Here is a 13161-nt window from a genome sequence, read left to right as displayed (position 1 = left end):
GCATTCTTATTGTAGTGCTGCTCTCTCTTGTGGAAGTGTGCACTCAGAGCTCAGTTTGCAATGAATCTGGACGGGACATCTGTACTCTTTGTTTCAGTTCGCCTCCTGACGCTCTCCTGCCTCTCCTCCTCTGTTCTTTTTTTTTCATTTTTTTTGCCAATGCGACATTTTGGACAGTGCTTAGTTTGGCAACATTGCACGCCTGCTGAGCGAGCTGTTTGGTTCAGAGCCTTGTATTACCCCTGAGGTTTCTCACAAACATGCTCAAGTCCACATTATTGGGCGCATGTATCTACTGTATCTCAACTAACCTAAATGAGCCCACAGACACTGACTTTTACAAACTAATAGTTTCCACACACAGGTTAAGCTGCACATTCATGCAGATTTCTCTTTGTGGAGATAAATAAAGCGTTATCTGTTTACCTTGCTTAGAAGTTGGGATGTCATTACAGCACAGTGTGTAAGTTCTGCCTGCTTTTGCTCTTCATACAGGCTCTGATGTTCATGTAAAATCTGTAAACACAGACGACAGAAACAGTGGAAAGTCCTTGATTAGTATTTTTGTTCCACAACCCAGCCACTTTGGAAAACACTGGTATGAGGTATTTCCTTGTATCATACTAATGAGTAGTTCTGTATGTAGGAGCTGTCACATTCATCATTTGCTAATAAGTACCTTTGTGCCCCCAACATTAAAGGACTCTGACATTGAAAAAAGGATGCAAGGGGCTTTTATCAAACAGGGCTACCTCCTCTCATTAAGGTGCAAACTGCAGTGGAACTCTGCAAGCTGAATGAAACTGCCCTCATTAAAGTGCAGGGTGTAACACGCAGGGCTTCGACTGCTGCTAACTTTAGCTTTGGCAACTTAAGATCCATCCCTCTGATGGTTTAAATCCTTCATCCTTCGAATTGACGTAATTGAAAGTGGCTGGTAACATGACTTCAAACACTGAGGAAGTAGCCAGCTGGTGATGTTTTGATGTCCACTTGACAGCCAGCTTTTTGAAACTCTTACACAACATATGCTTAGACCTAATGAACAACTTTAAACTTAGAAAATAAAAATATATATTTGTAAATTGATTGGTTTGAAGTGACAGAAAGACTGTCATATTGTGTCTACACAATATCAAAATCTACTCATTCGTATGACGTGGGACACCATTTTCAATTTTTTTGTAAATCATCAAAACCCAGCAAACATTTTTCTTTTGTTAAAAAGAAAAAAAAAGTTGTCAGCAAAAGTTAGGAAAGTGACAGTATAACACTGAAAAAACAGAATCACTACCAGCACTGGATGACGATGGTATTCTGGACTTGACATGCCATTGAAAACAGACTTGACTCTGTTGTGGAATTCACTGCATGAGCTTAAAATCCCACTTTTTGTTGCTCGTCCACAAAACGTAGCAAATATTAAACCATGCAAAGAAAATAATCTAAATGAGCATTTTTTTTCCATAAAACAAAGGTTAAAGTGATTTTCAAACCATTAAATTCTGTTTGATACACAGTCCCAACTTTGATATTCCAGGTGTGTATTAAGAAACTTTTTCATATAAAAGCATCACAAGGTTAGGGTGGTCAAGAAGTAAGCCATGGTGTTGACTTGCTATTGAAGTTTTGCTGCCAAGACATTTGGTATGGTGTCCTCAAGAAGTGTGAACAAAGAGTTAAAATGCTTTTGACTGAATTTAAAGGTATCAGCAATTTTGTTTTATTTTTGTCAGTTTCTGAAAAAAGGAACATAAACCTTTGTTTTATTTATTTTACTTTCTGAAATAGTCAAACATAAGTGCACTGTGTCTGCATTTGACAAGTTGGGAAGTACAACCCACATTTACCCCTCGATGGATATATTTATCCATACAATGTATGGAATAAAACGGATCACTACCACCCATTTAAACCACTGTTCTGACTGAGTGATGTTGCTGCTCATTGTGTTTCTCCAAAAACAGCGACAGCCGTGTAATCTGTGTTGTTTTCTCTTGTTGTGTTTAGGTGGTGGGTGGAGGAAAACACAGCCCAGTGCTGGATCCCAGAGGGACTATCAGTGTGGTAAGGACCCTTGAGACGAAGGAGGGTGCATGGAGGGTTCAAGGCCTGTGAAGCCGGGGTCGTCAGCCTGCCTCTGGTTGGGGCTGGTCTCTGTGACTGTAGTCTTTCTTTGTACGGAGGCCCGGACCACCCCGAGCCCTCTGCTCACCCCCAGCAATGCCACCTGTGAAGGGAACTCCAAGTGTCAACCTGGGATTATCCTGCCCATCTGGTACCCTGAGGATCCCTCCATGGGAGACAAGATCGCACGGGTCATTGTGTACTTCGTGGCCATGATCTATATGTTCCTGGGGGTGTCTATCATCGCTGACCGCTTCATGGCAGCAATCGAGGTCATCACCTCCCAGGAGAAAGAAATTGTCATCAAAAGGCCCAACGGAGAAACGACGACCACCACAATTCGGGTTTGGAATGAAACGGTGTCAAACCTCACACTCATGGCCTTGGGCTCGTCTGCCCCTGAGATTATGCTCTCTGTAATTGAGGTTTGTGGACATGATTTCCATTCTGGTGAACTGGGGCCTTCAACAATTGTTGGTAGTGCAGCCTTCAATATGTTTGTGATCATTGGCCTGTGTGTGTCAGTCATCCCTGAAGGAGAGGTGCGTAAGGTCAAACACCTCCGAGTGTTCTTCATCACCGCAGGTTGGAGCATCTTCGCCTACATCTGGCTCTACATGATCCTGGCTGTGTTTTCTCCGAATGAGGTCCAAGTCTGGGAGGGCCTGCTCACACTGGCTTTCTTCCCCATTTGCGTCATCCTTGCCTGGATAGCAGACCGACGACTGCTCTTCTACAAGTTCATGCACAAGAAGTATCGCACTGACAAGCACAGGGGCGTCATAATCGAGACGGAGACCGAACGCTCCAAGGGTATCGAGATGGATGGCAAGATGGTCAACTCTCACTTCATGGATGGGGGTGCATCGAGTAATCTCATTGGTTTGATCGAGGGTAAAGAAGTGGACGAGTCCCGGCGTGATATGATCCGCATCCTGAAAGACCTGAAGCAGAAGCACCCAGAGAAAGAGTTGGATCAGCTGGTGGAGATGGCCAACTACTACGCTCTCTCGCACCAGCAAAAGAGCCGTGCCTTTTACCGCATCCAAGCTACACGCATGATGACAGGCGCCGGAAATATCCTGAAGAAACATGTAGCAGAGCAGGCAAAGAAGAGCGTAAGCGTGCAGGAGGTGCATGTGGAGGAGCCAGAGGAGTATGTGTCTCGAATCGCCTTTGAGCCTGCTGTGTACCAGTGCCTCGAGAACTGTGGAGCCGCCATTCTGACCATCACCAGAAAGGGTGGCGACATCAACAAGACGATCTACGTGGATTATAAAACAGAGGATGGCTCGGCGAATGCAGGGGCTGACTATGAGTTCACAGAAGGTACGGTGGTCTTCAAACCAGGAGAGATGTTCAAGGAGATAAGCATCGGCATCATAGACGACGACATCTTTGAAGAGGACGAGCACTTTTTCGTGCGACTCAGCAATCTTCGTGTCCTGGAGACAGAGGACGAGGTGCTCTCCGCCAACAGTCTCCCTTACCCGAAGGCCATGCTGGGCTTCCCCACCGTGGCCACGGTGACCATTCTGGATGACGATCACTCGGGGATCTTCACCTTTGAGAGCAGCTCGGCTCACGTCAGCGAGAGCATTGGTATAATGGAAGTGAAAGTGCTGAGGACTTCTGGAGCGAGGGGGACGGTCATTGTGCCTTATCACACTGTGGAGGGACTCGCCAAGGGAGGAGGGGAGGACTTTGAGGACACCTACGGAGAGCTGGAGTTCAAAAACGACGAGACCTGGTAAGACTGCAGCTCTTTTCTTCTCACAGTGGTTGGATGGTTGTTTTCACTTGGTGTGTAGGTGATTTATTGCCTCTTTTTACCAAGGTTATTGAACATTAAGAGGATAATTAAGCTATTTTCTTTGCGTGCCTTTCATTGATTTGTTCTTTTTTTTTAATTGATTTGCCGTTTGGTGGCAACAAATGATGAACGCTAACTCCAAAGCTTTCAGCAGTGGTTGCTTTTGGTTCAAAGATGTTGCCTGGTGATTTTGCCCACCTTGGTAACCTTTTCATGAATTGTTTGCACAAATTAAGTCGGGAATCTGAAGCACTTTTTTTCTTTAAGTGCACGGTTCAACAGCGTACTCCTATCAGAGCGTGCACCCTACATCCCCTTGTTTTCCTGTCAGGAGATTTTGCTCTCATCAGGGCCCAATCCTGTGTGTATTGCATGCAAAAAGGATTCAACTTTGGGATTCGTCACACAACTGTGGAAACAGGGAGTCCTTGAGTAACCCCTCCTCTTCGCTCCTCTAATCCCTGCTGCTTTTGTTTTGTTGAACTCTGGATTTTTACTCTTTCTGCTTCAATGAAAGAGAGCACGATGCAAATGAGGATAACAAGAGAAAATTACAACAACAAATGTCGAAGGCCGGGCGCAGGATTGTGTAATAATCAGTGTTCAGCAGTGTTTTTGGTGAGTGGGCGGAGCTTGTCAAGATGATTGACAGAGCTGGAGGATGGATTTGAGTGGGGAAATCCATGCTGTAAAAGCTGGTTGTAAGCACTGATGAGTAATAGTGATGTTTTATGTAAATTGGGGATCTTATGCAGCCCTGTCAGCTGCACCATCTGCACTACACAACACCTAGGCTAATGCTGAGTGGGCATGTTTGGCACTGTTAGGATAAACCAGCATACTGTACTATGTTACAGATAATATACAGTGATGGTGGGAAATCCTACTGTTCAGCTCAGCTCAGCAATGACTGACATCTCTTTCAAATCAAATTTTAATTTTAGAATTCAGTCAACTTAAGTCATTTCAAGACCAGTTGTTGTACACACAAGACCAGGACAATGTTTGACATGCTAACAGGAAGCCCCATCATTTAAGGGACACCATGATTTAGTATTGTGTAGATGTAAAGGCTTAGAAAAATTGACAGTATGGGGTTGGTTATGCAAATCAAAATCCCAACAGGGTGAGCATGTGAGAGGTCTCTTTCAGAGACAGTTGGTGTCCAGTAGCTCCTCAAGCTACTCTCACATCTTTAGCCCCTTACTGTTATTATGCTAACTTTTTACCACAGTGTCAACAGGCCAGGTTGATGTTTCTCTACATTTTTCTGACATCATGTTTGAATGGGTCATGTTTGAGCTTCGATAGCTGATGAAAAGTGATAGCTGTTTTCCAAACCGCCTACTACGTACTACATGTGAATGTAATCCGCAGTATGTAGTATGACTGTTCTGTTGGGTCTCTTTTGTAGTATTCTTCTCTGGTTTCCTGTTACAGAAAATGGAGCTACAGATGATGTTTTTTTTTCCTTTATTATAAATGTAGAAAACAAGCTATGGGCAGCTCTCAGCATTAAGGTATTTTGTTAATCATATCATAGCAGAATCATCATTTTTGATTTTTAATCTTACACCAAAAGTTATATAATTTACTGAAAATAAATCTGGAAGAGATTTTTATTTTTAAAGCTGATAACAAAAAAAAAAACACTTTTATGTAATCCATGTATTGTTTAAAAAAGACATTTGCCAGTGTTTCTTTCACATCACTTCATTTCTATCTCACGGACAGTCTAACGTTGGTGTTGTTGTATTGTAGTCGTAATGCTGACTCATTGCAGTAGATGGTAGTAATTCACCAAAACCTGCCACCCATATAGACAAACAGCGTTAGCGCCGTGCATTGAGAAACAGTATGCCAGGTAGACTGTTCCGTTGCATTCTGAGAAATTTTTCTGGTTCAGTAGGACATCCAGAGATTTTTGGCCTACTGCAGATTTTGCAAGTTTTTGCATACTACCTACTACATACTGAATTTCAGCCAAAATAGTAGGCACTGCTAGTGTAGTATGTGGTTTGGAAAGCAGCCTTAGTTTAAGTGGCTGTGACCAAGAGTGGAGCAGTGCGCACAGCAGCAGGCAGGAAGAATTTCAATTTGGTCTCAAGATTAACAAAATCCAACAACTTCCTGCTTGCATTTTTATTATATTTAGTTTACCATAAATGTCCCTTTTGAGATACAAAATCACTTTTCAACAAGTCCTGATAAAGATAGAAGCTTATGAACAACAGACAATAACAACCAGTTCCTTACATTGATACATTTTTGACCTTCAAGCAGTCAAACATGCACAGAAACTGGTCAGATGATCCTTAATCCAAGGTTTTAAATCCACTTTATTTTACTTCAAGCTCAGCTCTTTTTGAAACTATCAAACATAAAACAACAGGGTTTTGTACCACTTAAGGTAGTTATTAAAAAATATCAAAGTTTCACTCGTTATGACATCAGCTATTTCACATATTTCCTGGTTAGCGCCACCTGCAGGCTAGTAATGTCAGTTCTAGGTGGTTACAAATAGCAGCAGGAGGTGAGTGTTGCAGGTGGTTTTATATTTTTGGCAGTCAAAGTTCAGTGCTGTCGGTTCATGATTTATGTTGTTGCCGGGTAGAATTTAACTCCGTAATTGTATAGCGCGAGCTAACATTACAGAGCTAGCATTTAGCATTCCAGTCATAGCTCCAAGAGCAAATACAGAAAGCTCTGTATGCGAACTACTTACTATGACATAGATATTTGAATATTTTGTATTTTGTGGTGTGTCGAGCAAGTGAGCAAAATTTTGTCTGATTGTTGCTTTAAGGGGTTGCAAAACTGCACAGTGTATGCCGGACAGGTGTCAATGAAAATGTGATGGTCCATTTATTTAAACTCTCAACCCCCCCCAAAATCAAACAAAAAAACAAAAACACAACATGTACCATCTCCCAAATTTTTGTAGATTCTCGTGCTTTTTCAGACTGTCAACAAAACTGTCTAGGTGTGACATGGACATCATGGTCATTACATCCGGTTCATGTATCAGGTTCAGGCTGCAGCCTTTAATCCAGTGCATATTAGCGTCTGCCTGATATGTGAGCAGACCTGCACCTCTGAGAAATATTGATTTGTTTATTTCACAGCTTGCGTCTGCTGGCGTCTCACACATCGCTCTGCAGCCTCTGAATCAAAGTGACAGGCCTCTGTGACACCCCTCCCCCACCCATCAGGATCCCTCTCAGCATGTCAGGCTCGGAGCTCCAGGGTGCTGGTTCCCGAGGGCTGAAGCGGCCCAGCAGAGCGGCAGCGGGTGGGGAGAGAGTGTCGGGGTGATCAGCGTGCTCTTGGGGCTCGCCGAGCTCTCTGGGTTCTGCTTGATTTATGTGAGAGATGCTCTTTACGGGCTGGGCCTGAAGGCTGCCGGGGGAGTGCAGAGGGGAGAGACGCGGAGGAGATGATCATCATGAGGCTGCTGTGGGGTTGTTAGCATTGTGGGGAAACGCTGCTGTATCGATCAGTCTGTTGTGTTGATGTTCTTACAGTGCAGCCCGGCTTTGAATTGATGAAGCTGGGAGAAAAATCTGACTTCAGGGTCAAATAATCTGAACATTTTGATATCACAGTGAGAGTTTAAGGAGTATATTAAGCTTTGTCAGTTTCTAAAACAAATGCTGTCAAAGAGTGTGACTAATGAGACACTGGGTACTTATGAACTTTAAAAAACCAAAGTTACCAAAATCTCAGGCCTCATGTTAAAGATATTGAGGGACTGAAACAGGAAAAAGTAAAATAATACTCTGACCAACACTGAGGCCATATTTCAGCACCATGGACAGAGCACCAAGGTTTACACATCTACCATTTTTGAGAAAAATGTTAAACAGCAACACTTCATCCCACTTAATACAGTGCTTCCACTTTGAGATACCAACATGGTGACACTAATGAATTTAAGTATCATATTATTTCTTCAAAAATTATCTATTTATACAGATAAAAAGACAATCTCTCAGATTTGAAGTTTGGTTAAGCCTCCATGGCCCAAGTGTTCTTGTCAACCTGCTTGCAGGTCAGTTGAACTCTAAACTTAACATTTCAATCCATGATAATGTCTAAATACTAGTATTTTTCTGTTAGATAATAATAACAGTTGGACCTGTTAAAGCTCCTCTTCCTGTAGCTTTTGTGTCTACCAACTACTCTGCGTTTCTGCCAAAGCTCATGTTATGTCGCTGGTTTCCTCTTCTTTCCCTTTTTTTGCTGGTGACCTGTCAGGCATGAACCTCTTGTTTTTTTAAGTTTTCCAAGTAAACTAGATTCTACATTTTATGAAAAAGCCATGGGCATATCTAAACAGACTATCTGTTTAGAGCAAGGGTCTTCAACCTGTGGCTCCGGAGCCTCATGCGGCTCTTTGCCTCCTTTGCAATGGCTCCTTGTAGCTTTACAAAACATTAATAAAGTAAAGAATTTGTATTTTTCTTATTAAGGCTATTGATGATTAAACACTAAATAAAATGATGCTTCTACATCTTGTTGAACTTAATAAGCATCACGTCTTGCAAAAAAGCTTTCAAATTAGTCTGATCTTGGAATTTTTGCAATTTTTTAAAAACTTTTTGCAAACTTTTTAGGTTTCAATTTTTTGACATTTTCCCTATTTAGAAAAAAAAACTTTTTTTTTTATTTTTGCAAATTTCTTTATTTAAATTCCGTTGTTTTAACTCCGCATTTTTTTTTTATTTTATCAAATTTTGGCAAGTTCTTGAAATTTTACACTTTTTAGAATTTTATCACATTTTTCTAATTTTCTTTTTTAGAATTTGCACTTTTTTAAATTAATGATACAATGAATATTTCCTTTCTTTTTTTTAATTTGCAATCATATCAAAACCTAAAATTTAGACATCCCATGTACAATTTTATTGACACCAAAAACTTCTGGTTTATATAATTATTCACTAGTTTTTTTCTATGTTTAGAATTGTGGCTTTAATTCAGGTGAACTGAGGAAAAATGGCTCCTATGAAAGAAAAGGTTGCAGACCCCTGGTTTAGAGTTACTCACAGCCCCATGCCGACGTGTCCGTAACTTGTAAAATTAGTAAAACCTGGTTTTGTCCTACCAGTGCACATCTACCAACTTCAACCTCACCAAGCAGAGCTAACATAACCTTGCTCTTCATTTTATTGATAGATTCTCAAGTTGTATGTGGTTTAGAATGCACACCATCATAGACAGTTTAACCTGTGTTTTAGACTGTGCTCTATCACTCTCCTGTTTAGCTTTCATCTGCTCTGATGTCCTTTTTTCTGTCTGACAGTCCAGCAACTGTGTCTACAAATACAACAAAATTAACCCAAGAAATCTTTTTCAACGTAGTAAAGGAACGGTTCTTGCCTCTCACTGTTAAACTTTGCCTGCTGGTGTGTTGCAAAAGGAACTCCTACATGACATAAGTCAATCTGATAACCCAGGCAGGTAAACAGAAAAAATAGTCTTTGGAAATAACTTATATTAGCGCTGATTATCTCATTTCAAATCAGAGCACATTTAAAACAACCAAAGTTGACCAAAATGCTGGCACTTGTTAATCGATTTTAAAGAGTTTAAAAAGTTATATTTTTATGAAAACGAAACCGATCAGCCTGTAAACTTAATTAAAAAAATGGTCCAGATTACTGTTATCACATATAAACAGGCTAAACTTCATGATTTATCTTTTCCAAGATGAAAGAAAACTCTTGATTGCATCTAAGATTACAAAGCTTGTGGATAAATCAAACAGCCTGTAGATACATTTGTTCTTTAGATTAAAGGATCCTTTTTGCAAGAACTAAAACCATATGGTGGCTTTTAAACAAGCTGCAAATGCAAAAAAAAAATTCTCTGCAGCATTACTGAATGAAATAAATGTAACACGGACATAATCTCAGAATAACACAATAAGTGTCAAAATCTACATCTGAGGATTAAATGTCCCCCTGACACATGTGCCAGTATTATCTCGACAGTGTTTATTTTTATTTTCCATAAACAGCTAAGATTAAAAAGATGTGATACTTTGAATGGACGACAGGAGACATATTGTGTGTGATAAACTAAGCACACAGTCACTGTTGATGAACGCACTCACTACGAAGTGATGATTAATGTTAAATAATTTCAAACATTATTCAGCGAAGCAGTAACGACAATAAAAACCGCTCATATGCATGAACACGCTCCAGCATTAATATGAAAATCTCTCCTTCCCCCTCGCCATCAGAGACTTCTGGATCTTTTGTGGAAACGAAACAAAACTCCCGACAAATCTCCAGAAATTTCCATAATTACAGCGAGGTAGTGATGAATGAGAGTGTGTGTGGATGTGTAGGAAAAAAAAAAGACAAAAGAGGAGCAGTGGAAGTGACGGCTTCATCCAGAAGATTCATGAGAACATTTCCATACACAAAACAAAGAGGATGAATGTGGAGAAAACTCACTACAGGCGTAATTACGATCATGTTTCTCCTGCTGCCTGGGAGCTCTCCTCGGGGTCGTTTTTACGCCCGTCACATGAGAAACTGCAGAATTTATTCACCTTCTTGTATTCACATTCGTATTCCAGCTGTGACATGTATGGAAATAGACAATGGAAATGTTATTCTCTTTCCATTTGTCATGAATGTTGCAGGAACAGGAGGACTCCATTTATTGGTTTGCTCCTGTTTCTTTCTTGCTGTGGAGTCAGTTTTTATGAGGACGACTTCATATTTAGGAGCTTTTAGTGAAATCTCTTCAGTACAATTACAACTCAGCTTCTCCTTCCTCTCACTCCTTATTTTTCACAGCAGTGACTCTCAATCTCTTTTGACACTTTGGACCCATTCTTATCAAGCAGAGAGGAAATTTATTACAGGCCTAATCTGGAGCTCTGGAATACATCACACCAATTCTGAAGGAGCAGCAGGAAGGATGAAGTTTTCCATACCGCTTATCCTGTTCAGGCAGGTCTGATGAATTTTAACTGAGCTTTTTAATACTTGGCTGACACACTTTAACAGTTGCTTCTTCCTGTTTGGGATCAGATTCGGGTTCATATTATGTCTTGTGTTTTGATGTGGGTTCTTCTAAAGTGGTCACCATAACTTTGTCAGTTAGTTTGTAGTGTTTTTCCGCCTCTGCATCTAAAAAAAACCAAAACAACCAACCAAAACTGAAACTGTCATTGCTGCGCTTAAAGCAAAGCTTTTCATTCTCTTTTGACCCCATATCAGTGGCGGCTGCTGGTCAGTTAAGGAGAGGAAGCTCATTTTTTTCCGGCCTACATCACAAATGTGTTTATTTTTTAAAAGTAAATTCTACCCTCCATCCTTTCTCAAGAAATTATCTGTGAACCTGTCGTACCATCCAGGTGTTCTTTCCAGGGATTTTACCAGTGTTCTCTCAATGGCCAGCATGTCACTGTCAATCAAAAAGGGATTCGGCCTCAGACAGATCATCCAATCATCATGCAGAAACCCAGCGTCCAGGCCAGCCCAGTGCCTCATAGACCCCCAGAGACGCTCAGCGTCCGAGGGCTGGACAAAGCCCAGCGTTTATCCAATGAGCGTCCAGTTTCCACAGTGGAACAACCAACTCTACACTTCCCCACAGAAGTCAGAGGACGCCCAGCGTCCGACTGTGTTAAAGCGCTAAGACGCTGTGGGGATGAATGAGAAGGAGGTGGAGCCAGTTACCTGTGATAGGTAGCTGATTCTGAACAAAAGATGAAGGAATTCTAGCGCAGATTTTGTCAATGAAATGTACACACAGCAGTACATATCACCACTTTTTTGGGGACATTTTAGTGGAAGCTGAGCTCCCCTTGCAGTCTTAGAGCAATTGCCACTGCCCCATTTCCATCTTGCACCTCGTTTCCAGTTCAGTTTGGTTCATCTCGGTACAGCTTGCATTTTGTACCATATCATACCATCCCACTTTTTGGTACCCTTCTGTTTGGGTGGCAGACATACTGATCGAACCCCAGAAAGTGGAGCTAGAATCACTGCAGTCCGTTGGTTAGTCCAAAGAACTGCCATTTCCTGTGTAACAGCAATTATAAATAACAGCACCCTGCCATATTTAAGTCTCCAGCTGACTTTCGGAAGAATCGCTGGATGCTTTCCATCGTTGCTCTTTTGTTTGTGTGTTGTGTTTTTCTTCTTCGTTGGACTAATTAGCAGGGTACACTGTCGTGCTGCTAGGCTGTCACACTTAGGGATGGGTACTGAATTAGGTACTTCCACAGGTACCAACTGAATTCTGTCAAAAGAACTGGGTACCGATTCATGTAAAATCGAAAAGTACCAGTTAGTTAGTTAAAGTTAGTTAGTATAGTAACTTAAATGCATCCTTGTGACTGTAAGGGAGTGGAGTAGTAGGCAATTTTCCATGCTGGACATAAACACAGCATTGCAAGATTATGTATTGAAAAATAAGCACACACATAAACACAAAAAATGTCCTAAAACTGGTACCATCGAGTACCAACACCAATTGCCAGGTACCAGGCATCTGTACCATATCGTTTCAAATGTGGAAGGTACCCATCCCTAGTCACACTATTACGTAGCAGACATGGCTATTAGCATCTGGCTTACACTTTGCCTACCAAAAAGGGCAGGGTTGGCTGACAGGAAAGCAAAAAGGATCAGGCTTTACCGATCCAACCCATACCAAACTGTACTGATACATACTGGACTGCTTGGTGGAAACAGGGCTTTAGAGACCTCTTTAAAACCATCCTGACCCTGAGTAGTAAACTGCTCAACTGTTGTGTTTATGGAAGGATTAAAAGGTGAAAGTTTGTGCTTTCTTTCACTCGGTACAGTTCACACAGCTGTGAGGTGAGGAAGCTCAGCCCCTGGAGAAATAGATGTTTAACTTCGAGTTGATGGATTCGTAAACAAATGATGGTGTGCAGCAAACAAACCAGAATCAGCAGAGTAATGCCACTGTGTCACGCCTGTGTAACTCTCCTGAGCATGCAAACCTGCGCTATGCTTTTATAAATAGCTTCACATCGCAGGGGGTTGCACAGCGCGCTCAGGATGCACGTTTTCTGCTTCACCTCCTGCAGCTTATGCATCACCCTCACCCAGCCTCCTCCCTGAATACCTCCTGAATGTGTAGCTGTCTCCCCTCTGGGCGTCATGACTGACAGAACACATGTCCATGCTGATCCTCATCCTGCTGACCGCTCAGCTTTTCCCCCT

General features: G+C 41.6%; 1 protein-coding gene across 2 annotated transcripts in view; it reads left to right on the top strand.

Annotated features, from left to right (window-relative positions):
* slc8a3 (solute carrier family 8 member 3) overlaps positions 1-13161 on the top strand; it is a 165094-nt gene that overhangs the window by 26118 nt on the left and 125815 nt on the right. For both annotated transcript variants that reach the window (XM_074692023.1, XM_074692021.1), the window contains exon 2: positions 2011-3877. In XM_074692023.1, coding sequence (XP_074548124.1) covers positions 2097-3877 — 1781 coding nt within the window. In that variant the 5' untranslated portion in view covers positions 2011-2096. The remainder of the gene's footprint in view (positions 1-2010; positions 3878-13161) is intronic.

Source organism: Halichoeres trimaculatus, unplaced genomic scaffold, assembly GCF_033239565.1.
Source record: "Halichoeres trimaculatus isolate MK-OKI-2021-1 unplaced genomic scaffold, fHalTri1.1 fHalTri1_scaffold_17, whole genome shotgun sequence".
Classification (NCBI taxonomy): domain Eukaryota; kingdom Metazoa; phylum Chordata; class Actinopteri; order Labriformes; family Labridae; genus Halichoeres; species Halichoeres trimaculatus.
This window is presented reverse-complemented; position numbering and strand designations above follow the sequence as displayed.